Genomic DNA, 26,005 nt, shown 5'->3' on the forward strand with positions numbered 1-26,005 from the left:
AATAATACAATGGTTCGGGAAAGGCAAAAACAAATACACTGGGATAGTAGCGATTTGAGAATTTAGGGGTTTCATTGTTATTCTCAGAAAAACTAATCTGTGTTAAATCAAATCAAAAACTTACAGTACTAATCGCACATTGAGCTACTATGTAGATTAAACGTAACTCCAGAAACAAACAATCTGAGCAAAGACAAACGCTGTCCGTGGTGCTGAAAATGAGGCCATGAAGTGCAGCAATTTACAATAAAAAAACAAAATACAATCACGGTAAAGTGTTAAGAGTGCATCAATTAACTGACCTCTAGTGGAGAGTCTGGTTCATCCAGGATGCTCTTTTCACTCTGCATCCGCTGCATCGTCCCTGTGGAACTGGGGTCCATTATGAGCACGTTCTGACTACCAGCTCTGCCGAACTTACAGTCACTCTTTCTGGAGTCAGTCGTCCTGCACACCTCGTAATTGTACACGTGTTGGAGAGTCCCTGTCCCCCCCAAAGTGTCTGAGTAACGTGGTGGATAATATGGAATCACAGGGAGATTGGAGTGATACAGGACACGAGACTGTCTCCATCTGTAGATTTTCACTGAGATAATAACCACTAAACACGTGATGAAGAGGAAGGAAACTACAGCCAGAGCCAACACTAAGTAAAAAGTCAGGTTGATGTTGTACTCCTTGTCGTGCGTAAAGTCAGTGAACTCCGACAGCACTTCAGAGAAGCTGTCCGCCACCGCCACGTTAACAATGACTGTAGCTGAACGAGAGGGCTGTCCGTTGTCCTCCACTATAACTGTCAGTTTTTGGTTGACAGGATCTTTATCAGTCACTTGGCGGATAGTTCTTATTTCTCCATTCTGTAAGCCCACTTCAAACAGCGCCCTGTCTGTGGCTTTCTGGAGTTTATAGGAGAGCCAGGCATTCTGTCCAGAGTCCACATCAACAGCCACCACTTTAGAGACCAGATAGCCCACATCTGCTGAACGAGGCACCATCTCACCCACCACAGAGCCACCAGTCTGGACTGGGTACAGAACCTGAGGGGGGTTGTCGTTCTGGTCTTGGATCAGTATTTTCACAGTCACATTACTGCTGAATGGAGGAGAACCTCCATCCTGAGCTTTGACGATGAAAACCAGATCTTTAATTTGCTCATAATCAAAAGAACGAACTGCATGTATCACTCCATTTTCTGCATTTACAGAAACATAACTAGAAACTAGAGAACCACCGATATTACCATCCTCCAGAATATAGGAAATGCGAGCGTTTTGGTTTTCATCAGGATCTTTAGCCACAAGCTTCAGAACAGAAACACCAGGAGAATTATTCTCTGCAATGAACGCATTGTAAACACCTTGTGAAAACACAGGAGCATTATCGTTCACATCAGACACCTTTAAATAAAATGTTCTTTTTGTTGACAGAGGAGGAATTCCTGCATCTGTCGCAACAACAGTGATGTTGTAGTCTGACACACTTTCACGATCTAATACAGTGTCCGTTAATAAAGTGTAGTAATTTCTTACATTAGATTTGATTTTAAAAGGTGCGTTTTGTTCTATTCTACATGTTACTTGTCCATTATCACCTGAATCGAGATCTTTTACATTTATGATGCCAAGAGTTGTTCCAGGAGGAGAATCCTCTGACACAGGACTAGTGAATGACATGACACTAATAGTCGGGGCGTTGTCATTCACATCACTTACATCTATTATGACTTTACCCTCATCTGTTAAACCTCCTTGATCTTTTGCATCGATTCTCAATTCGTACTTTTTGTCCTTTTCATAATCAATCAAATCCGTCACTGAAATGACTCCAGTTGTTTCATCTATTGCAAACAAATTACCAAAACCACTCCTTGAATCTGAAAAATGATACGTTATTAGACTATTTGAGCCAGAATCAGCGTCAGTCGCATTAACAGTTGTTACGTACGTACCTTTGGGTGAATTTTCAATGACAGTTGCTTTGTAAACAGACTGATTAAATACAGGTGCATTATCATTGACATCAAGAACAGTGACATCTATATTTACTGTGCCAGATCTCTGTGGAGTTCCTCCATCTACTGCTGTGAGCTTTAGAGTCAGGTGAGGATTTGTCTCTCTGTCTAATGGCTTCTGAAGCACCATCGCTGCGTATTTCTTTCCATCTGCATTAGAACTTTGTTTTAAAACGAAGTTATCATTCTCGGTTAAAACATATTCCCTGAGTCCATTAACACCTACATCTGGGTCCTCTGCTCTCGTCAGTGAAAAACGAGAGCCAACATTTGCCGTTTCACTAATTTCAAAATGGATGCTTTTGCTGTCAAATGTGGGCGAATGATCATTAATGTCTGTTACTTCAATAGTAATTTGATGCAGCTCCATAGGGTTTTCTAAAATCACCTCAAAGCTGAAACTACACGGTGTTACGTCTCCACAAAGCTGCTCTCGGTCTATTCTCTCGTTCACCACTAAAATCCCTTTGTCTGTCTTCAGCTCGGTGTACTGGATGTTTTCTCCGGTTATGATACGGGCCCGACCAGAACGAAGCCTTTTCGTATCCAAACCAAGATCCTGTGCAACATTGCCGATGAGGGAGCCTTTCTTCATCTCTTCTGGGATTGAATATCGGATGTGTCCGCTGACTATACAACAGAAGTAAAAAACGAGGAACAGGAGATGCAATTGTCCGCAACCAAAGCGCCATTTTACACAGCGTATTCCAAATCCCATTGTAGAAGAAAACACGAAATGTGAACCGAACGAATGGTCGAAATAATCCAAGCCAAGAGAACTAAAACAAGTATTAAATGATATCCACAGAAAAGTAGCAGTGACTTCACTATATAGATGTCGGTTAGAGCGACTATTCCCCTCCAATGTCAGCCTGCATAATGTACTGTGTCTCCGCTTCTCTCGTGAGCGACAGGGGAAAGGGAGGGGACTCTGTGTCGATATTTTAAATTGTGTTGGATTGACCAACAGCGTCCCTTACTGTCTAAAATCAGTAACACAATGGTTACATCTGGAACGCTGTAAACAATTTAAGAGGTATAAAACATTAAATGAAACAAAATAGAACACACCATTTTTTCACACGGTCTTTCTATGTTCTGCACGCAAATATTTCCAAAATATACTCATCTGCCACTTATAAGATAAATGCAGTACATTTACTAGAACACGTATGTCACAAAACCACACAAAATAATAAAATGGTTCGGGAAAGGCTGAAACAAATACCCTAACCACTAACCCTGAAATGAATGGACTATAATAGTAGTGATTTGAGAATTGAGGAGCTTCATTGAGATTCTCAGAAAAAATATTCGGTATCAAAACAAATCAAAAACAGAAGGACAAATCCCACATTAAGCAACAATGGATATTTGAAACTAACTACAGAGAAAACAATCTGAGCAAGCGATGCAAAGTAAAACGCTGTCCGTGGTGCTGAAAAACAGGTCATGACGAGCAGGAATTTACAATAAAAACAAATGTTTCACGGTCAAGAGTCGAGAGTACATCACTTAACTAACCTCTAGAGGAGAGTGTGGCTCATCCAGGATGCTCTTTTCACTCTGTATCCGCTGCATCGTCCCTGTAGAACTGGGGTCCATAATCAGCACGTTCTGACTACCAGCTCTGCCGAACTTACAGTCACTCTTTCTGGAGTCAGTCGTCCTGCACACCTCGTAATTGTACACGTGTTGGAGAGTCCCTGACCCCCCCAAAGTGTCTGAGTAACGTGGTGGATAATATGGAATCACAGGGAGATTGGAGTGATACAGGACGCGAGACTGTCTCCATCTGTAGATTTTCACTGAGATAATAACCACTAAACACGTGATGAAGAGGAAGGAAACTACAGCCAGAGCCAACACTAAGTAAAAAGTCAGGTTGTCATTGTACTCCTTGTCCTGTTTAAAGTCAGTGAACTCCGAAATCACTTCAGAGAAGCTGTCCGCCACCGCCACGTTAACAATGACTGTAGCTGAACGAGAAGGTTGCCCGTTGTCCTCCACTATAACAGTCAGTTTTTGATTGACAGGATCTTTATCAGTCACTTGGCGGATAGTTCTTATTTCTCCATTCTGTAAGCCCACTTCAAACAGCGCCCTGTCTGTGGCTTTCTGGAGTTTATAGGACAGCCAGGCATTCTGTCCAGAGTCCACATCAACAGCCACAACTTTAGAGACCAGATAGCCCAAATCTGCTGAACGAGGCACCATCTCACCCACCACAGAGCCACCAGTCTGTACTGGGTAAAGAACCTGAGGGGGGTTATCGTTCTTGTCCTGGATCAGTATTTTCACAGTCACATTACTACTGAGTGGAGGAGAACCTCCATCCTGAGCTTTGACGACGAAAACCAGATCTTTAATTTGCTCATAATCAAACGAACGCACTGCATGTATCACTCCATTTTCTGCATTTACAGAAACATAACTAGAAACTAGAGAACCGCCGATATTACCATCCTCCAGAATATAAGAAACGCGAGCGTTTTGGTTTTCATCAGGATCTTTAGCCACGAGCTTCAGAACAGAAACACCAGGAGAATTATTCTCTGCTATAAACGCATTGTAAACACCTTGTGAAAACACAGGAGCATTATCGTTCACATCAGAGACCTTTAAATGAAAGGTTCTCTTCGTTGACAGAGGAGGAATTCCTGCATCTGTTGCAATAACAGTGATGTTATAGTCTGAGACACTTTCACGATCTAATAAAGTGTCTGTTACTAACGTGTAGTAATTTCTCACATTAGATTGGATTTTAAAAGGTGCGTTTCCTTCTATTCTACAAGTAAAATGTCCATTATCACCTGAATCGAGATCTTTTACATTTATGATGCTAATAGTTGTACGAGGAGGAGAATCCTCTGACACAGGACTAGTGAATGACATGACACTAATAGTGGGGGCGTTGTCATTCACATCACTTACTTCTATTATGACTTTACTCGTATCTGTCAAACCTCCTTGATCTTTTGCATCTATTCTAAATTCGTATTTTTTGTCTTTTTCACAATCAATTACACCTGTTATTGAAATCACACCAGTTTTTTCATCAATCGTGAATAAATCAGTCAGACCACTGTTAAGATCTGAGAAATAATATGTAACAACACAGTTTGGCCCAAAATCAGCGTCAGTAGCATTAACAGTTGTCACATAAGTGCCTTTAGGTGAATTTTCCATGACAGTAGCTTTGTAAACAGACTGATTAAATACAGGTGCATTATCATTGGCATCAAGAACAGTAACATCTATATTTACTGTGCCAGATCTCTGCGGTGTTCCTCCATCTACTGCTATGAGCTTTAGAGTCAGGTGAGGATTTGTCTCTCTGTCTAGTTGTTTCTGAAGCACCATCTCTGCGTATTTCTTTCCATCTGCATTGGAACTTTGTTTTAATACGAAATTATCATTTTCGGTTAGAAAATATTCCCTGAGTCCATTAACACCTACATCTGGGTCCTCTGCACTCGTCAGTGAAAAACGAGAACCAACATTTGCAGATTCGCTGATTTCAAAACTGATGCTATTCCTTTTAAACGTGGGAGAATGATCATTGATGTCTGTTACTTCAATTGTAATTTGATGCAGCTCCATAGGGTTTTCTAAAATCACCTCAAAGCTGAAACTACACGGTGTTATGTCTCCACAAAGCTGCTCTCGGTCTATTCTCTCATTCACCACTAAAATCCCTTTGTCTGTCTTCAGCTCGGTGTACTGGATGTTTTCTCCGGTTATGATACGGGCCCGACCAGAACGAAGCCTTTTCGTATCCAAACCAAGATCCTGTGCAACATTACCGATGAGCGAGGTTTTCTTCATCTCCTCTGGAATTGAATATCGGATGTGTCCGCTGACCATACAAGTGAAATAAAAAACGAGGACCATAAGCTGCAATTGTCCGCAGCCAAAGCGCCATTTTACGCAGCGTATTCCAAATCCCATTGTAGAAGAAAACACGAAATATGAACCGAATGAATGGTCGAAATAATCCAAGCCAAGAGAACTGTGGCAAAACGAGTATTAAATGATAACCAGAGAAAAGTAGCAGTGACTTCACTATATAGATGTCGGTTAAAGCGACTTTTCCCCTCCAACGTCCGCCTACATAATGTACTGTGACTCCGCTTCTCTCCTGGAAGACGGGGGATAGGGAGGGGACTTTGTGTCGATGATTTCAATTGTGTTGGATTGACCAACAGCGTCCCTTACTGTCTAAAATCAGTAACACAGTGGTTACATCTGGAACGCTGTATACAATTTAAGAGGTTTAAAAAATTAAATGAAACAAAATAGAACACAACATTATTTCACACGGTCTTTCTCTGTTCTGCACGCAAATATTTCCAAAATATACTCAACTACCACTTGTAAGATAAATGCAGTACATTGACTAGAACACATATGTTACAAAACCACAAAAATAATGAAATGGTTCGGGAAAGGCTGAAACAAATGAACTATGATAGTAGTGATTTGAGAATTGAGGAGTTTCATTGAGAATCTGAGAAAAAATATTCTGTGTCAAACCAAATCGAAAACAGAAGGACAAATCCCACATTAAGCAACAATGGATATTTAAATGTAACAACAGAGAAAACAATCTGAGTATGCGATGTCAAACACTGTCCGTGGTGCTGAAAAATGAGACCATGATGTGAAGTAATTTACAATCAAAACAATCAAAATCACGGTCATGAGTCGAGAGTACATCACTTAACTAACCTCTATTGGAGAGTCTAGTTCATCCAGGATGCTCTTTTCACTCTGTATCCGCTGCATCGTCCCTGTAGAACTGGGGTCCATTATCAGCACGTTCTGACTACCAGCTCTGCCGAACTTACAGTCACTCTTTCTGGAGTCAGTCGTCCTGCACACCTCGTAATTGTACACGTGTTGGAGAGTCCCTGTCCACCCAAAGTGTCTGAGTAACGTGGTGGATAATATGGAATCACAGGGAGATTGGAGTGATACAGGACACGAGACTGTCTCCATCTGTAGATTTTCACTGAGATAATAACCACTAAACACGTGATGAAGAGGAAGGAAACTACAGCCAGAGCCAACACTAAGTAAAAAGTCAGGTTGTCATTGTACTCCTTGTCCTGTTTAAAGTCAGTGAACTCCGACATCACTTCAGAGAAGCTGTCCGCCACCGCCACGTTAACAATGACTGTAGCTGAACGAGAGGGCTGTCCGTTGTCCTCCACTATAACAGTCAGTTTTTGATTGACAGGATCTTTATCAGTCATTTGGCGGATAGTTCTTATTTCTCCATTCTGTAAGACCACTTCAAACAGCGCCCTGTCTGTGGCTTTCTGGAGTTTATAGGAGAGCCAGGCATTCTGTCCAGAGTCCACATCAACAGCCACCACTTTAGAGACCAGATAGCCCACATCTGCTGAACGAGGCACCATCTCACCCACCACAGAGCCACCAGTATGGACTGGGTACAGAACCTGAGGGGGGTTGTCGTTCTGGTCTTGGATCAGTATTTTCACAGTCACATTACTACTGAGTGGAGGAGAACCTCCATCCTGAGCTTTGACCACCAACTCAATCTGTTTCATTTGCTCATAATCGAAGGGGCGAACCGCACTAAGAACTCCCGTTTCAGGGTTTAAGGACACGTAAGAAGAGACTGGGCTTCCATTAACCTGACTATCTTCTAGAAGATACGAGATTCTGGCGTTTTGATTCCAGTCAGAGTCTCTCGCACAGACAGCAAATATCGAAGCTCCAGGAGAATTATTCTCTGTGATGTGAGCGGAGTAGCCGTTTTTGTCAAATAGGGGTGCATTGTCATTTACGTCAGATATTTTCAAATGCAATTGTGTTGTGCTCAAAAGGGGAGGAGACCCCAAATCCGTAGCTGTTATTGTTATGTTATATTCTGACACGGATTCTCGATCAAAATTTTGATCTGAGATTAAATTATAGTAGTTCGTTAAAGATGACTCGATTTTAAATGGGAGATTGTCGTCAATTGAACATTTTATTCGCCCATTTTTCTCAGAGTCTGCATCTTTAATATTCAAAATAGCCACGGTTGTTCCAGGGGGTGCATCCTCAGATACCGGACTCAAAAACGACATAATATTTATAACTGGGGCGTTGTCATTCACATCAATGACCTCGAATATAACCTTACTTGTCCCAGTCAAACCACCCTGATCTTTTGCCTCGACCCTTACCTCATATTTTTTGTCTTTCTCGTAATCTATTTCTCCAGAAACAGAAATTGTGCCCTTGTGTTCATCAATATTGAAAATATCTGCTCTACTTCCTTTCATCCGAGACAAACTGTAAAAGACAACTCCATTTGAACCACCGTCAGCATCTGTGGCATTTACTGTTAGTATATGAGTGCCTTTGATTGTGCTTTCCATCACAGACGCTTTATACACTGACTGATTAAAAACTGGAACATTGTCATTGGCATCTAGTACAGTGACATCTATATTAATTGTACCCGATCTCTGTGGTGTTCCTCCGTCCACTGCTATTAATTTCAAAGACAAACGGGCATGCTGTTCTCTATCTAAAGGCTTCTGAAGCACCATTTCAACATATTTGCTTCCGTCTGGATTTGCATGTTGCTTCAAAATAAAATTGTCGTTTGGCGACAAAACATAATTCTGCAACGCGTTCTGTCCCACATCAAGATCCTCCGCACTCTGCAGTGGAAACAGCACCCCGACAGCCGCTGATTCACTTATTTCCAAACGGATAGGGTTGTCTTTGTTTTGGAAAACAGGAGCGTGATCGTTTATATCCAAAACCTCGACAGTTATTCGGTGCAATTCCATCGGATTTTCTAAAATCACTTCAAAGCTGAAACTGCAAGGTGTTATGTCTCCACAAAGCTGCTCTCGATCTATTCTCTCGTTTACGACGAGAATCCCTTTGTCTGTCTTCAGCTCGGCGTAATGGACGTTTTCTGCAGTCACGATACGGGCTCGCCCAAAGCGGAGCCTTCTCAGATCCAAACCCAGATCTTGCGCCACATTACCAATGACGGAACCTTTCTTCATCTCTTCTGGAATAGAATAACGAATCTGCCCATCTACCATTTTAACAATGTGAAGCAGCAGCATAAGCAGTCCTATTTGTCGTGGCAGTGCATGAAACAAACGCCGTCTCAGGGATAAGTGAGATAAAGATCTTCGAGGTGCCATTTGAAAATAAAGACTCCAAAAGGTTTTTCTTTACGAAAATATCGGATCAATATCACGGCGAAGTTTGTTCCGATTGATTGGTGTCTTCCAGTTTACGTGCAAATCAGTGAGACTGTGCTCACCGAAAACCTTCATGAAGGGAAAAAAACAGGCAGCCTTCTTCTGTCATTCAGGGGAAGGATTAAATGACGACACAACAGAGAAAACTATTCACTGCCCAACAGCGTCGCTTAGAGTCCAAAACGAGACAAGACCACAGTAAAATAAGACTCTAGAATGAATACAATACATCTCTGTAGCGACCACAACATGACGGAATATAGCATATGTTTAGAAATAAAAACATATTTAACATCCGTATGTGTGTGCAATAACAATAGCTATTTAGTGTATGGCAACTTCTGATAAATAAAGGGAAACAGTCTCACAATTTTGCAAGAAGTGCATTTGATCATGTGTAAAAGTATAGTAGTAGTAAAAGGAGTCGTAATGGTACCAAATGACAACAGACACCAGTGTCTCCGCGCGAAGCCAAACTTTAGCACCATGGACAGAGGCAGAGCTGCACAACCGACAGTCAATACAAGATGCGAGACTTTCCCCATTTTCACCGAGACGATAACCACTACAAACGGGATGAAGAGCAAATTAATAATATTATTAATAGGTTAGCAGGTAGTTTATAACAACTAAGTAGCATAAAAGCCATGTACAGATAAAATGCTGAATTTCCACATTATTAGCTCTAATAAGGAAACTGACACAATTCTGAAATTGTAAATGCCATCGCAGTTGACAGGCTCTTAAAAAGCAAGGTTAAGGTGCTGTCCGTGTTGATTATACGAAGCCACAAAGTTGAACAGTTTCTCACCATAACAGGTAAAGGTAAGCAAAGAGTGGTCTTTAACTAACCTCTAGAGGAGAGTCTGGTTCATCCAGGATGTTCTTTTCACGCTGTATCCGCTGCATCGTCCCTGTAGAACTGGGGTCCATTATGAGCACGTTCTGACTGCCAGCTCTGCCGAACTTACAGTCACTCTTTCTGGAGTCAGTCGTCCTGCACACCTCGTAATTGTACACGTGTTGGAGAGTCCCTGTGCCCCCCAAAGTGTCCGAGTAACGTGGTGGATAATATGGAATCACAGGGAGATTGGAGTGATACAGGACACGAGACTGTCTCCATCTGTAGATTTTCACTGAGATAATAACCACTAAACACGTGATGAAGAGGAAGGAAACTACAGCCAGAGCTAACACTAAGTAAAAAGTCAGGTTGTCATTGTACTCCTTGTCCTGTTTAAAGTCAGTGAACTCTGAGAGCACTTCAGAGAAGCTGTCCGCCACCGCCACGTTAACAATGACTGTAGCTGAACGAGAGGGCTGTCCGTTGTCCTCCACTATAACAGTCAGTTTTTGATTGACAGGATCTTTATCAGTCACTTGGCGGATAGTTCTTATTTCTCCATTCTGTAAGCCTACTTCAAACAGCGCCCTGTCTGTGGCTTTCTGGAGTTTATAGGAGAGCCAGGCATTCTGTCCAGAGTCCACATCAACAGCCACCACTTTAGAGACCAGATAGCCCACATCTGCTGAACGAGGCACCATCTCACCCACCACAGAGCCACCAGTCTGGACTGGGTACAGAACCTGAGGGGGGTTGTCGTTCTGGTCTTGGATCAGTATTTTCACAGTCACATTACTACTGAGTGGAGGAGAACCTCCATCCTGAGCTTTGACGACGAAAACCAGATCTTTAATTTGCTCATAATCAAAGGAAAGAACTGCATGTATCACTCCATTTTCTGCATTTACAGAAACATAACTAGAAACAAGAGAACCACTGATATTACCATCCTCCAGAAAATAAGAAATGCGAGAGTTTTGGTTTTCATCAGGATCTTTAGCCACGAGCTTCAGAACAGAAACATGAGGAGAATTATTCTCTGCAACAAACGCATTGTAAACACCTTGTGAAAACACAGGAGCATTATCGTTCACATCAGAGACCTTTAAATGAAAGGTTCTTTTTGTTGACAGAGGAGGAATTCCTGCATCTGTCGCAACAACAGTGATGTTATAGTCTGAGACACGTTCACGATCTAATACAGTGTCTGTTACTAACGTGTAGTAATTTCTTACATTAGATTGTATTTTAAAAGGTGCGTCTCCTTCTATTTTACATGTTACTTGTCCGTTATCACCTGAATCGAGGTCTTTTACATTTATGATGCCAAGAGTTGTTCCAGGAGGAGAATCCTCTGACACAGGACTAGTGAATGACATGACACTAATAGTGGGGGCGTTGTCATTCACATCATTTACTTCTATGATCACTTTACCCTCATCTGTTAAACCCCCATGATCTTTTGCATCGATTCGCAATTCGTATTTTCTGTCTTTTTCATAATCAATGAAATCTGTCAGTGAAATGATTCCAGTTTGTTCATCTATTGCAAACAAATGATCAAAACCACTACCGAGGTCTGAAAAATGATATGTTATTAGACTGTTTGACCCAAAATCAGCGTCACTAGCATTAACAGTTGTCACGTACGTACCTTTGGGTGAATTTTCCATGACAGTTGCTTTGTAAACAGACTGATTAAATACAGGTGCATTATCATTAGCATCAAGAACAGTAACATCTATATTTACTGTGCCAGATCTCTGTGGAGTTCCTCCATCTACTGCTATGAGCTTTAGAGTCAGATGAGGATTTGTCTCTCTGTCTAATGGCTTCTGAAGCACCATCGCTGCGTATTTCTTTCCATCTGCATTAGAGCTTTGTTTTAACACGAAATTATCATTCTCGGTTAAAACATATTCTCTTAGTCCATTAACACCAACATCTGGGTCCTCTGCACTCGTCAGTGAAAAACGAGAGCCAACATTTGCAGATTCGCTGATTTCAAAACTGATGATATTCCTTTTAAACGTGGGCGAATGATCATTTATGTCTGTTACTTCAATAGTAATTTGATGCAGCTCCATAGGGTTTTCTAAAATCACCTCAAAGCTGAAACTACACGGTGTTACGTCTCCACAAAGCTGCTCTCGGTCTATTCTCTCATTCACCACTAAAATCCCTTTGTCTGTCTTCAGCTCGGTGTATTGGATATTTTCTCCGGTTATGATACGAGCCCGACCAGAACGAAGCCTTTTCGTATCCAAACCAAGATCCTGTGCAACATTACCGATGAGGGAGCCTTTCTTCATCTCCTCTGGAATTGAATATCGGATGTGTCCACTGACCATACTACTGAAATAAAAAAGGAGGACCAGTATCTGTAATTGTCCGCAGCCAAAGCGCCATTTTACGCACAGTATTCCAATTCCCATTGTAGAAGAAAAAACGAAATATGTACTAGATGGTCAAAATAATCCAAGCAAAAATACTTATAGTGTGAAAAACAAGTATTAAACAATATCCACGGATAAGTAGCAGTGACTTCACTGTAAAGATGTCGGTTAGAGCGAATTTTCCCCTTCAATGTCAGCCTATATAATGTAGTGTGTCTCCGCTTCTCCCATGAGCGACAGGGGAATGGGAGGGGACTTTGTGTCGATGTTTTCAATAGTGTTGGATTGACCAACAGCGTCCCTTACTGTCTAAAATCAGTAACACAGTGGTTACATCTGGAGAGCTGTATACAATTTAAGAGTTTTAAAAAGGGTAATTTAATAAAAATGAATACCACATTATTTCACACGGCCTTCTATGTTGTGCAAGAAGTTATTTCAAAAATATAGTCAACTGCAAGTTATAAGATAAATGTAATACATTGACTGGAACACATGTCACAAATTACAAACAACAATAAATTGGTTCGGGAAAGGATGAAACAAATAAACTAGGATAGTAGTGATTTGAGAATTGAGGGGTTTCATTGTGATTCTCAGAAAAAAAATAATTTTGTATCAAAACAAATCAAAAACAGAAGGACAAATCCCAGATTAAGCAAGAATGGATATTTGAAACTAACTACAGAGAAAACAATCTGAGCAAGCGATGCAAAGTAAAACGCTGTCCGTGGTGCTGAAAAATGAGACCATGGTGTGAAGTAATTTACAATCAAAATCACGGTCCTGAGTCGAGAGTACATCACTTAACTAACCTCTATTGGAGAGTCTAGTTCATCCAGGATGCTCTTTTCACTCTGTATCCGCTGCATCGTCCCTGTAGAACTGGGGTCCATTATCAGCACGTTCTGACTACCAGCTCTGCCGAACTTACAGTCACTCTTTCTGGAGTCAGTCGTCCTGCACACCTCGTAATTGTACACGTGTTGGAGAGTCCCTGTTCCACCCAAAGTGTCCGAGTAACGTGGTGGATAATATGGAATCACAGGGAGATTGGAGTGATACAGGACGCGAGACTGTCTCCATCTGTAGATTTTCACTGAGATAATAACCACTAAACACGTGATGAAGAGGAAGGAAACTACAGCCAGAGCCAACACTAAGTAAAAAGTCAGGTTGTCATTGTACTCCTTGTCCTGTTTAAAGTCAGTGAACTCCGACATCACTTCAGAGAAGCTGTCCGCCACCGCCACGTTAACAATGACTGTAGCTGAACGAGAGGGCTGTCCGTTGTCCTCCACTATAACAGTCAGTTTTTGATTGACAGGATCTTTATCAGTCACTTGGCGGATAGTTCTTATTTCTCCATTCTGTAAGCCCACTTCAAACAGCGCCCTGTCTGTGGCTTTCTGGAGTTTATAGGAGAGCCAGGCATTCTGTCCAGAGTCCACATCAACAGCCACCACTTTAGAGACCAGATAGCCCACATCTGCTGAACGAGGCACCATCTCACCCACCATAGAGCCACCAGTCTGGACTGGGTACAGAACCTGAGGGGGGTTGTCGTTCTGGTCCTGGATCAGTATTTTCACAGTCACATTACTGCTGAGTGGAGGAGAACCTCCATCCTGAGCTTTGACGACAAAAACCAGATCTTTAATTTGCTCATAATCAAACGTACGAACTGCATGTATCACTCCATTTTCTGCATTTACAGAAACATAATTAGAAACTAGAGAACCACCGATATTACCATCCTCCAGAATATAAGAAATGCGAGCGTTTTGGTTTTCATCAGGATCTTTAGCCAAAAGCTTCAGAACAGAAACACCAGGAGAATTATTCTCTGCTATAAACGCATTGTAAACACCTTGTGAAAACACAGGAGCATTATCGTTCACGTCAGAGACCTTTAAATTAAATGTTCTTTTTGTTGACAGTGGAGGAATTCCTGCATCTGTCGCAACAACAGTGATGTTATAGTCTGAGACACTTTCACGATCTAATACAGTGTCTGTTACTAACGTGTAGTAATTTCTCACATTAGATTTGACTTTAAAAGGAGCGGTTCCTTCTATTTTACACGTTACTTGTCCGTTATCACCTGAATCGAGGTCTTTTACATTTATGATGCCAAGAGTTGTTCCAAGAGGAGAATCCTCTGACACAGGACTAGTGAATGACATTACACTAATAGTAGGGGCGTTGTCATTCACATCACTCACTTCGATAATCACTTTACCCGCATCTGTCAAACCTCCTTGGTCTTTTGCATCGATTCTAAATTCGTATTTCTTGTCCTTTTCATAATCAATCGAACCCGTTGTTGATATTATGCCAGTTTTTTCATCGACTGTAAATAAATTACCAAAACCACTCCTGGGATCCGAAAAATGATATGTTATTAGACTGTTTGACCCAAAATCAGCGTCACTAGCATTAACAGTTGTTACGTACGTACCTTTAGGTGAATTTTCCATGACAGTAGCTTTGTAAACAGACTGATTAAATACAGGTGCATTATCATTGGCATCAAGAACAGTAACGTCTATATTTACTGTGCCAGATCGCTGAGGATTTCCTCCGTCTACTGCTACGAGCTTTATAGTTAGGTGAGGATTTGTCTCTCTGTCTAATGGCTTCTGAAGCACCATCTCAGCATATTTCTTTCCTTCACCATTAGAACTTTGTTTTAATACGAAATTATCATTATCGGTTAAAAAATATTCCCTGAGTCCATTAACACCCACATCTGGGTCATCGGCACTCGAAAGTGAAAAACGAGAGCCAACGTTTGCCGATTCGCTAATTTCGAAACTATTGCTATTTCTTTCGAATGTGGGCGAATGATCATTAATGTCTGTTACTTCAATAGTAATTTGATGCAGCTCCATAGGGTTTTCTAAAATGACCTCAAAGCTGAAACTACATGGCGTTACGTCTCCACAAAGCTGCTCTCGGTCTATTCTCTCATTCACCACTAAAATCCCTTTGTCTGTCTTCAGCTCGGTGTACTGGATGTTTTCTCCGGTTATGATACGGGCCCGACCAGAACGAAGCCTTTTCGTATCCAAACCAAGATCCTGTGCAACATTACCGATGAGGGAGCCTTTCTTCATCTCCTCTGGGATTGAATATCGGATGTGTCCGCTGACCATACAACAGAAATGAAAAACGAGGACCAGGAGATGCAATTGTCCGCAGCCAAAACGCCATTTTACGCACCGTATTCCAAACTCCATTGTAGAAGAAAATACGAAATGTGCCCTGAATGGTCGAAATAATCCAAACAATGACAGTTATTATGGGAAAAAAACAAGCGTTGAACGATATCCACAGGAACGTAGCAGTGCCTTCACCGTAAAGATGTCGGTTAGAGCAACTATCCCCCTCCAATGTCAGCCTATATATTGTACGGCGTCTCCTCTTCTCTCATGACCGACAGGGGAAAGGGAGGGGACTTTGATTCCATGATTTAAGTTGTCTTAGATTGACCAACAGCGTCCCTTACTGTCTAAAATATGTAACACATTGGTTACTTGAGCAGAATTGAATTCAATTTGAGAGTTTAAAGAAAAGCTGAAAAAATATAATAAAATGAAACAACTCAGAGCACATTATTTCACACGGTCTATATATGTTGTGCACGCAGTTATTTCCAAAATAAAACTGCCAGTTATAAGATAAATACAGTATATTGACTTGGACATATACTCCATAACCACAGCAATAATATCATGATTTGGGAAAGGCTGAAACAAATACACTACCATTGTAGTGATTTGAGAATTGAGGGGTTTCATTTTGATTCTCAGAGAAACTACTTTGTGTCACATCAAATCAAAAACAGAGGTGCAAATCCCACATTAAGCAACAAACGGAGGTTTAAACGTAAATACAGTGAGGAAAAAACTAAGCAAGCGATGCAAAGTAAAACGCTGTCCGTGGTGCTGAAAATGAGGCCATGACGAGCAGCAATTTACAATCAAAACAAGTAAAAACGAAAAAAATCACAGCAAAGAGTGGAGAGTACATAACTTAACTAACCTCTAGAGGAGAGTCTGGCTCATCCAGGATGCTCTTTTCACTCTGCATCCGCTGCATCGTTCCTGTAGAACTGGGGTCCATTATCAGCACGTTCTGACTACCAGCTCTGCCGAACTTACAGTCACTCTTTCTGGAGTCAGTCGTCCTGCACACCTCGTAATTGTACACGTGTTGGAGAGTCCCTGTTCCCCCCAAAGTGTCTGAGTAGCGTGGTGGATAATATGGAATCACAGGGAGATTGGAGTGATACAGGACGCGAGACTGTCTCCATCTGTAGATTTTCACTGAGATAATAACCACTAAACACGTGATGAAGAGGAAGGAAACTACAGCCAGAGCCAACACTAAGTAAAAAGTCAGGTTGTCATTGTACTCCTTGTCCTGCGTAAAGTCAGTGAACTCCGACAGCACTTCAGAGAAGCTGTCCGCCACCGCCACGTTAACAATGACTGTAGCTGAACGAGAGGGCTGTCCGTTGTCCTCCACTACAACAGTCAGTTTTTGATTGACAGGATCTTTATCAGTCACTTGCCGGATGGTTCTTATTTCTCCATTCTGTAAGCCCACTTCAAACAGCGCCCTGTCTGTGGCTTTCTGGAGTTTATAGGAGAGCCAGGCATTCTGTCCGGAGTCCACATCAACAGCCACCACTTTAGAGACCAGATAGCCCACATCTGCTGAACGAGGCACCATCTCACCCACCACAGAGCCACCAGTCTGGACTGGGTACAGAACCTGAGGTGGGTTGTCGTTCTGATCCTGGACACGAACAATAACTGTTGTGTTACTACTCAATGGTGGCGACCCTCCATCTTGTGCTTTAACTCGCATCTTATATTCTTTAGTTTGTTCATAGTCAAATGATCGCAAGGCCTGAATCACGCCACTTTCCGCATTTATTGAGAAATATGAAGAAACCGGATTTCCATTAATCTCACTGTCAATAATAAAATATGATATGCGTGCGTTTTGGTCCTGATCTGGATCGGTTGCATGGATCTGCAACAAAGCTACACCAGGAGAATTGTTCTCCATTAACAACGTGCTGTAAACACTCTGACTGAAAGCCGGTACGTTGTCATTGACATCAGTTACGTCTAAAACCACAGTTTTACTGCTCGTTAATGCGGGTGAGCCCTCATCTGTGGCAGTAAGTGTGATATTGTACTTGGAACGGTTTTCTCGGTCGAGGTTTTTCTCCGTGACCAGCGTGTAATAGCTTCTAAGTGATGATTTGATTTTGAAAGGGAGATTTCCGTCTATATTTAAATGAACCTGTCCATTTTTACCAGAATCTTTATCTTGTACGCTGATCAATGCAACAACAGTTCCAAGAGCAGAATCCTCTGAAATCTTACCCGAATAGGAAGCCAATGTAATTACTGGACTATGATCATTCACATCTGCTACCTCAATAACCAATTTACTGGCGCCAACAACACCCCATGGATCTTTTGCTTGAAGGTTTATTTCGTAATATGGTGAAACCTCGTAATCAATGTCACCGGTGAGTTTAACCTCTCCTGTGTATGTGTCTATTTCGAAGGGACACGGGGAATCCTCCTCCAGATGGGTGAAAAAATAAGTAACGTTGCCATTGTAACCTTGATCCGCATCAACAGCACTAACTCTCGCAATAACGGTGCCTCGCAAAACATTTTCCAAGACAGATGCTTTGTATAAAGACTGCGTAAACACGGGTGCGTTATCGTTTGCGTCCAGAACTGTGACGTGAATCTTCACGGTCCCTGATCTCTGCGGCTCGCCACCATCCACAGCCATTAATATGAGCGTATGTTTGCTTTGCTCCTCGCGGTCCAAAGCACTCTGAAGCACCATTTCAGCATATTTACTTCCATCTACTCGAGTGTGTTGCTTAAGAACAAAGTGATCATTTGCTTTTAGAGAGTAACTCTGCAGTGAGTTTATTCCTACGTCAGGATCAGCTGCGCTATCGAGCAAGAATACAGTACCCGTGGGCGTCGATTCACTAATGTCCAAATTAATTTCCTTTTTCGGAAAAACAGGAGCATGGTCATTTACATCCTGTATTTCGATCGTAATAGAAAACAATTCAAGCGGGTCTTCGAGGACAATTTCTATACTAAAGCTACACGGAGATTTCTTGGCGCATAATTTTTCTCTGTCAATTCTTTCGTTCACAACAATATGGCCTTTGTTCTGGTTCAGCACGACATACTGGCTATCGTCGTCAATAACAAGTCGAGCCCGACCAGAAACCAACCTTTTCACATCCAAGCCTAGATCTTTTGCAACGTCTCCGACGAACAGCCCTTTCCTCATCTCCTCTGGGACCGAATAACGGATTTGTCCATTCACGGTGGCAACAATAGCAAGTAGCAAAATGGAGACTCTCCTGTCCAGTAAAGTGCCTTGGCTTTCCGCTGTATCCATCTCTTCTCCTTTACATTAGATCCAAAAGAATGAAGCGTTGAATCTCGCAGGCAATATGTATTTTATTAGAAATGTGGTAATCTGTCAAATCCATATAATCCAAAGCCAACGACCTAAACTAAAGCCTTGTTGGATATAAACGCACAGCCATCGCCTACTTGCTTTAAAAACGGAAGGTGACTTTGTCTCTGCATAAGGCTTGGGCAAACAGTTTCCCTAGACAACAGCACCACCATCAGTGACTAACTTGAACAACACCAGTGAAGGGCTTGGGGCTAATGCTCCACTCTGTCTCTGCCCTTAGGTAAAGCTTCAGATAATATGTAATTTTAAATTACATAAACAATTGATGGATGGATAGATGGATAATCCCCTTTCTCTTGACCCAATCTAACTGACCTACATTTGAGCAGAGGAATTCACATCTATACACACACACACACACGCACACGCACACAGACACACACACACACAGCTACTACCATTCTCCACATAGATCTGCACATAGATCTTAGGTTATGACTGAAGAGCAGCAGCTCTTAACACTTAAAGTTGAATCACATAGTACACAGCATTAAGTAAAGTGCAACCTCATTCTTGCAAGAATAAGAAAAATGTAAAAATGCCACATGTTGGATAACTGTCTGTGTTACCAGAGATGAAGAGGGAAATAAATGATGACTAGAGAGAATAAATGACAGGTGTGCATTCAGTGTCAACTGTTTGGTGTTGATAAGGTTGTAACACCAACATAACAGGGTAAGGTAAGCAGTGTACTTTGTGAGATGTAAAGAAAAAGGGTAATTAAAACTCTCTTACCTATTTGATCCAGTTGCAGGTTCCATTAAGAGAGTACGATAAAGAAAGGGAGAGAGAAAAAAAGAACTTAGTTAGAGTGCATTTGGTGACTCATTACCAACTCTGCTGGAAGAAACCATGGCATCACATTTCAAAGAATGATTGGAACAATACTTAATTTAGCTGGTTAAAACAAATCACCCACTTCATAGCACACACAAAACAAAGTTAAAACAGACTTGACACTTCTATAAACATTTATAAATGTCAAAGTTTATCAATGTCCCACTGCCTATTTTGAGTTTGTAAACAAAAGATACTATTCAAATACACTAATGTCAACAGTTAAAAGCTGGTGAAGTAATTCTCCAATGCTTTAACTACATTGTTATGAACCAAATCAGGTAAAAAATGAACCCTTATTTGGATATTAACTGTACACAGGACTATGCATAACCCTAATAATAATTCATTAAAAAAGCATTATGAAGCTGCAATTGTTTCACTAAGACACTGAAAAAGTGTGTTTTGGCAATCTATGTTCTTTTTAGTTGTATACTTATATATAGTATAATATATATATATATATATACATATATATATATATATATATATATATATATATATATATATATACTAATATATAATATAATATAAATAATAATTTTCTAAGTAAACAAGCTCTGTGCATCAGGTCTCACTATTGCAGTCTTCTATTATATATGTATATATATATATATATATATATATATATATATATATATATAATATAATATAAATAATAATTTTCTAAGTAAACAAGCTCTGTGCATCAGGTCTCACTATTGCCTAGTCTTCTATTCAAACTTTTTCTCATGCCTGTTGCACCATGGAAATGTTATTTTGTAAAACATAACAGCATTATTATTATCGTTGTCACTAATGCTACTACAACTACTACTTTGGCTATAAATAGGTTATCACAGGATATTCACTATATTCCAGAAGGTATAATGTTAAGATCACATGTTAAAGGTCAAGATCCTGAAAACTGATTCTCGATGAATCTCTGGAAGAACATAACGTACTTCTCCGTTGTAATAATAATACAAACAAAAAGCGGCTATTTGAATTTTACTCACATGTTAAACATGAATTCAGAAACACATGTGCTGGCGAAATAATCAGAGACATATACGGTATGTTAGTATGGAAGTGAATATCCTGCTCTAATGCAACGTTTCTCTGCTACTCCAGCATAGTTTTACACACAGACACATGCACACACACTTCATCCCAATCATCCTGTTCCACTGACACAGATAGTGTGACGCCAGCATCCATAAGCCAGACATTATTAAAGAGCGTCTCCAAGAGACTGAAAGGATAATTGCAACTCAGGAAAACAAGGCCAAAGTCAGGTTATGCTCATGTAATATTCCACCAGTGGAATAAGACCAAAGTTTGAGGAATTAAAACAGGTTAACACCTAGTGCAATCCTTTATTATGCAACACATTTGCCCTGTTTTTTTTTTCCTTTTAAATACATCCGCACTGGTACTATTTTGCATTGGATTATATATAAAAAAATATATTGGCTATTACAATAAATATGCACATACTCTCTCTCAGGTCACCACTTCCTTCAGCATATACTTGCCGTGAACGTTTTTCTGAAAATAGGTGGGTCTGCAGATTTCATGTTAAGGTTTCTCTCTGTGGTTATTCTTCAGAAGTTTAGATATGATCAGCCTTTAAAGATGCTTGTTGGCGAGGATGAAATATACTATACATTCTCCTGCACACTGTTGCCAAGTTACTTTTCCTTCAATGCATTGAGATAGTTTAATCTCTTAGTTAAATAATGTCATTCTTATTTTCTAAAAACATACCCACATTGCCTAATGTTTCCACGAAAACACTTCACTTTACTTCTTCATTACAGGTTAAAATATGCGAGGTAAAGATTCTGATGGTATTTGTAAATGTTTGAGTATTTAACAGTATAATAAGCACTACAATAAATAATGTAAGAGTGGTAATGTATATAATAATTGTTTATTATTGTTATTATAATAATATTTTACTATCATTAATAATACTACTAATAATGACACTCAAAAACGTATACTTACACAAAAGTTTGGTTTCAGGAATATAAATATTATGATCTCAAAACTGGCTGGTAACTTTACAGTAAAGACAAATGCGTTTTTAAAACATAAAAATTCCAGAAAAGGCCTATTTATTCATGGTTGTCTTGATGTGCATATGTGCAAAAAGACGATGATTAAAGTTATGCATGAAAGAAAAGGACAAAGAAAAAGACAAATAAAAAGAAAAACCTTCCCATATAACTAATAAAAAGAAAAAAAAGATAATTGAGAGAAATCAAAAGGAAAAAAACACTCTTCAGCACCATGGACAGGGACCCAGCAGACATAACGATCTCTCTTTATCTATTTATCTGCGTGCGTGTGTGTGTGTGTGTGTGTGTGTGTGTGTGCGTGCAAGTGAAAGAGAGACATCTGGGACAGGTGATATTAGGATACAAGATGCTATCAATCGTGATGAGCCAAATGTACATGTCAAAACAATTTGCATAAAGCTTAGATGTCTTAGACGTGTTTTGAATAAACAGACAAATGGACAGAAAAGTGCTATGACGCAGCCAAAACAATTATTACGCACAAAGTTAAATATCAAATGTGACAAACAATATTTAACAGAAGTTTGTAGATACTGTAAAGGGTACCATTTGTATTCATACCTCTGAACAACCTTCCAAGTCTCCAAACACCTCAGCAAAGTCACTGGGACTTTTCCTCAGAGTCTGGTCAGCAGGCAGTGTGTTGTCATTGTAAGATGTCACAAACTTAAAGTCACTCGTTCTGGAACCTGTTGTCAGGTAGGCGTCATAATTGTAAGTGCTGCGTAAAGTTCCTGTGCCGTCAACATCTGCGTAATTGGGAGGGAGATAAGCGCTGGGGATGGCGACTGCTCCGTCAAACAACAGTCTGGGCTTTCTCCTGCGACAAAACCTGACACCCAGGATGATGATGATGAAGGTCAGGAAAAAGGTGGACACAGAGACAAGGGCGATGATCAGATAAGAAGTCAGTTTGGAATTCTTCTCATCATAAGAAATGTCCTTCAATTCTGTCACTTCAGCCAAGTTATCAGAAATAATTAAATACATGGAGCAGGTGGCAGAGAGAGAGGGCTGTCCGTTATCTTTCACCGCCACAATAAGGTTCTGTTTCATGCTGTCAGATTCAGAAATGTCCCGCTGTGTCCTGATCTCTCCACTGTGGACATCAATAGAAAAAAGTCCCGGGTCAGTGGATGTAACTATATGATAGGACAGCCAGGCGTTCTGTCCGGAGTCCGCGTCCACTGCTATCACTTTGGATACCAGAGAGCCTCCGTGTGCAGCTTTGGGGACCAGCTCAGTCATGAAGGAGTTGCCCTCGAGGGCGGGATACAGTATCTGAGGAGAGTTGTCGTTTACATCAGATATGAAGACACTGACGGTCACGTTACTGCTGAGCGGAGGAGAACCGTTGTCTCTGGCCATCACCTGGACTTTAAAGTTCCTCAACTGTTCATAATCAAACGATCTCACAGCGTGGATCACCCCCGTGTCTCCGTTCACTGATACATAGGAGGACACCGGGGCACCGTTCACCTCACCAGGTAACAGAGAATAAATCACTGTACCGTTTTGTCTCCAGTCGGGGTCTCGAGCAGTAACGGAACATAAAGTGGAGCCAGGTTTGTTATTTTCAGTCACATATGCGCTGTAGGACTGTTCCTCAAACACAGGTGGGTTGTCGTTGATGTCAGCTACAGATAACTGAACAGTTTTAGAGGAGGACAGAGGTGGAGAGCCCTCGTCAGTGGCACTGATTGTAATGTTGTAATCAGACACTAGTTCACGGTCCAGTTGTCCTGTTGTCACCAGAGAATAATAGTTTTTAATAGAAGGAACTAACTTAAAAGGGACATTTTGCTGAATGGAGCAGTGGACCTGTTTGTTATTCTCTGAGTCTTTGTCCTGCACGTTAACGATGCCCACCTCTGTACCAGGTGACACGTTCTCAGGTATGGGATTACTCAGAGATTTCAAGTATATAACTGGAGCGTTATCATTCAAATCGGTAATTTCAATAATTAACGTTGCATAAGAAACTAACCCTAGACCGTCTTTAGCACTGATCTGCATTTCATAAGATGACACTTTCTCATAATCAACAGCTCCAGCGATTCGTACCTCTCCCGTTTTAGGGTGTAAAGAAAACACGTTGCTATCTTCGTCTGAAACGTGGTCAAATGCATAAGTAATTTCACTGTTTAAACCATCGTCGGCATCAGTTGCACTCACAGTGATTACTAATATATCAATAGGACAGTTCTCAGGTAGAGTAGCCTCAAAGACGGTCTGGCTAAACACTGGTGCATTATCATTAGCATCCAGCACAGTGACGTGTATGACTACAGTGCCTGATCTCTGAGGAGAACCGCCATCAAATGCAGTAAGTAACATGGTAATCTCTTTTTTGTCCTCTCTGTCTAATTCTTTGTCTAAGACCAACTCACAGTATTTTCGTCCACCTGCTTTCGTGTTGACATTGAGTTTAAAATGTTCATTTTGCTGAAGTGAGTAGCCCTGCACAGCATTTTCTCCGATGTCTCCATCATGCGCTTCTCCCAAAAGAAATCGCGCATCCTTGTCTGCAGATTCCCTAATTTCAATCACAAGTGAATCTTCTTTAAACTGCGGGGAGTTATCATTAATATCCTGAACACGGATATTAATACGGTGCAACTCCAGCGGATTTTCCAGCACAAGTTCCTGCTTCAGAACGCACGAGGCTTTTTTCGCACAAAGCCCTTCCCTGTCAATCCTTTCTTGTACAACCAGGTCTCCAGTATTTAAATTTACACTGCAGTACTTGACACCGTTATCCTCCGTATCAATACGAGCGTTCCGAGCGGACAAGACGCCTAAGTCAAGTCCCAGGTCCTTTGCAATATTTCCGATAACAGATCCACGTTTCATCTCCTCTGGAAAAGAATAGCTGACGTCTCCATTCACGGGATGAGAACCGAGAAAAAATAAAGCAAGGCCGTAGATGTGCAACAAAAATGTACTGTATGCCATCGTTCATGAGAGAAAGGCCTATGTTGCTACAAGCGAGTCAAAAAAGTTCAAATGAATGATTCAATTCAATAGATACAATCCTTAAAATGCGGTCATATCACTGCGTTTAGTACAAAAGCAAAATCGGGCTTCGAATGCGTCGACACTGAAGGGTGGAGAATGGCATGCCTTGTTGTTTTTTGGTACACACTGACACCATGAGTATTTGTGAAGGTATGGCAGTGCGATGTGTTTTAAAAATATCACAATGCACCCATTAAAAAAAATAATAAACAAAATACACAAATGAAGGAATGAATGAATACATTTTAAAAAAATCATAGCTCTATTATTTTAGTTTTGCCAAGCTGTCAAACGGAATGCCTGCCCTTTAACATATGAACAAAAAAAAACATTTTTTAACATTAAACAACTCCAAAATGTTGGCCCCATGATTTCAAATATGCAGCAGTCAAATTGTACACAAGGACTAAACAAGGAAATCTTTCTTTTTAAATTGCTATCATATAATAATTAATCTATTTCCCAATGTCACATGCAAGAAAACACTAAATTATCTAACACTCTGTTCTTTACCTTGTAGTTTCATAGATTTCCAGCATGTACAGTATAGCATGCAGATCAAGGAAACATTTGCCTCACTATCACTAAGTGTATATTTTGTGTGATTACACTGGAATTCAATACATTGTACAAGTAACTGGTATAGGCTTCTTGATGTCATGCATGTATTTTGACAAGAAAGAGGGGAAATAAATATGAGGAACATTCACCTCTCCCAATTACTAAAACAAAATGCACGAATGATGCAATCAGCCACGAAGCAATAGACTGGTCTTTTTATATTCTATGTTGTTGATAATATATAATGTCCAAATGTGGCATATTCAGGGAAGCCTGACAACACGTCTAACAAAGCTAAATAAAACACGGAAGACAATTTATTTTAATCAAAGAATAGAAACAAAAGCCAGGCTTTGACAGAAAAAAAAAAACTAAACAAGCACGTCTTGGACCAAACCTGTAGAATGCATGTGACAGCAGCTTATAAAAATCCTTAAAACTTGATGCATCATTAAAACAATCAAAGTTCAGCACGAAGGACG

General features: G+C 40.6%; 6 protein-coding genes and 1 pseudogene across 6 annotated transcripts; all 7 read right to left on the minus strand.

Annotated features, from left to right (window-relative positions):
- Positions 1 to 256: 256 nt before the first annotated feature.
- LOC122778047 (protocadherin gamma-A5-like) lies at positions 257 to 2,777 on the minus strand. Its single transcript, XM_044039612.1, has one exon. It carries the CDS (start codon positions 2,727 to 2,729, stop codon positions 294 to 296), a length of 2,436 nt encoding a protein of 811 aa, XP_043895547.1. The 5' UTR covers positions 2,730 to 2,777; the 3' UTR covers positions 257 to 293.
- Positions 2,778 to 3,294: 517 nt separating this feature from the next.
- On the minus strand, positions 3,295 to 6,099 carry LOC122778049 (protocadherin gamma-A10-like). Its single transcript, XM_044039614.1, has one exon. The coding sequence runs from the start codon at positions 5,960 to 5,962 to the stop codon at positions 3,527 to 3,529; it is 2,436 nt and encodes an 811-aa protein (XP_043895549.1). The 5' UTR covers positions 5,963 to 6,099; the 3' UTR covers positions 3,295 to 3,526.
- A 603-nt stretch (positions 6,100 to 6,702) lies between these two features.
- On the minus strand, positions 6,703 to 9,370 carry LOC122778041 (annotated as a pseudogene).
- A 617-nt stretch (positions 9,371 to 9,987) lies between these two features.
- LOC122778048 (protocadherin gamma-A10-like) lies at positions 9,988 to 13,091 on the minus strand. Its single transcript, XM_044039613.1, has one exon. The coding sequence runs from the start codon at positions 12,532 to 12,534 to the stop codon at positions 10,099 to 10,101; it is 2,436 nt and encodes an 811-aa protein (XP_043895548.1). The 5' UTR covers positions 12,535 to 13,091; the 3' UTR covers positions 9,988 to 10,098.
- A 183-nt stretch (positions 13,092 to 13,274) lies between these two features.
- LOC122778046 (protocadherin gamma-A10-like) lies at positions 13,275 to 16,418 on the minus strand. The gene has a single exon (XM_044039611.1). The coding sequence runs from the start codon at positions 15,735 to 15,737 to the stop codon at positions 13,302 to 13,304; it is 2,436 nt and encodes an 811-aa protein (XP_043895546.1). The 5' UTR covers positions 15,738 to 16,418; the 3' UTR covers positions 13,275 to 13,301.
- Positions 16,419 to 16,533: 115 nt separating this feature from the next.
- LOC122778053 (protocadherin gamma-A10-like) lies at positions 16,534 to 19,100 on the minus strand. Its single transcript, XM_044039621.1, has one exon. It carries the CDS (start codon positions 18,955 to 18,957, stop codon positions 16,534 to 16,536), a length of 2,424 nt encoding a protein of 807 aa, XP_043895556.1. The 5' UTR covers positions 18,958 to 19,100.
- A 618-nt stretch (positions 19,101 to 19,718) lies between these two features.
- LOC122778057 (protocadherin beta-16-like) lies at positions 19,719 to 25,069 on the minus strand. The gene is made up of 2 exons (XM_044039625.1): positions 22,506 to 25,069; positions 19,719 to 19,776 (listed from the first exon to the last, which is right to left on the minus strand). The coding sequence occupies exons 1-2, from the start codon at positions 24,897 to 24,899 to the stop codon at positions 19,762 to 19,764; spliced, it is 2,409 nt and encodes an 802-aa protein (XP_043895560.1). The 5' UTR covers positions 24,900 to 25,069; the 3' UTR covers positions 19,719 to 19,761.
- Positions 25,070 to 26,005: the final 936 nt, after the last annotated feature.

The sequence above is a fragment of the Solea senegalensis genome, linkage group LG12 (assembly GCF_019176455.1).
Source record: "Solea senegalensis isolate Sse05_10M linkage group LG12, IFAPA_SoseM_1, whole genome shotgun sequence".
NCBI classification, from domain to species: Eukaryota; Metazoa; Chordata; class Actinopteri; order Pleuronectiformes; family Soleidae; genus Solea; species Solea senegalensis.

What these genes read in the sequence shown, in the direction of transcription:
- LOC122778047 (XM_044039612.1), bottom strand. Translation starts at nt 2,729, where the DNA reads ATGGGATTTGGAATACGCTGTGTAAAATGGCGCTTTGGTTGCGGACAA.
- LOC122778049 (XM_044039614.1), bottom strand. Translation starts at nt 5,962, where the DNA reads ATGGGATTTGGAATACGCTGCGTAAAATGGCGCTTTGGCTGCGGACAA.
- LOC122778048 (XM_044039613.1), bottom strand. Translation starts at nt 12,534, where the DNA reads ATGGGAATTGGAATACTGTGCGTAAAATGGCGCTTTGGCTGCGGACAA.
- LOC122778046 (XM_044039611.1), bottom strand. Translation starts at nt 15,737, where the DNA reads ATGGAGTTTGGAATACGGTGCGTAAAATGGCGTTTTGGCTGCGGACAA.
- LOC122778053 (XM_044039621.1), bottom strand. Translation starts at nt 18,957, where the DNA reads ATGGATACAGCGGAAAGCCAAGGCACTTTACTGGACAGGAGAGTCTCC.
- LOC122778057 (XM_044039625.1), bottom strand. Translation starts at nt 24,899, where the DNA reads ATGGCATACAGTACATTTTTGTTGCACATCTACGGCCTTGCTTTATTT.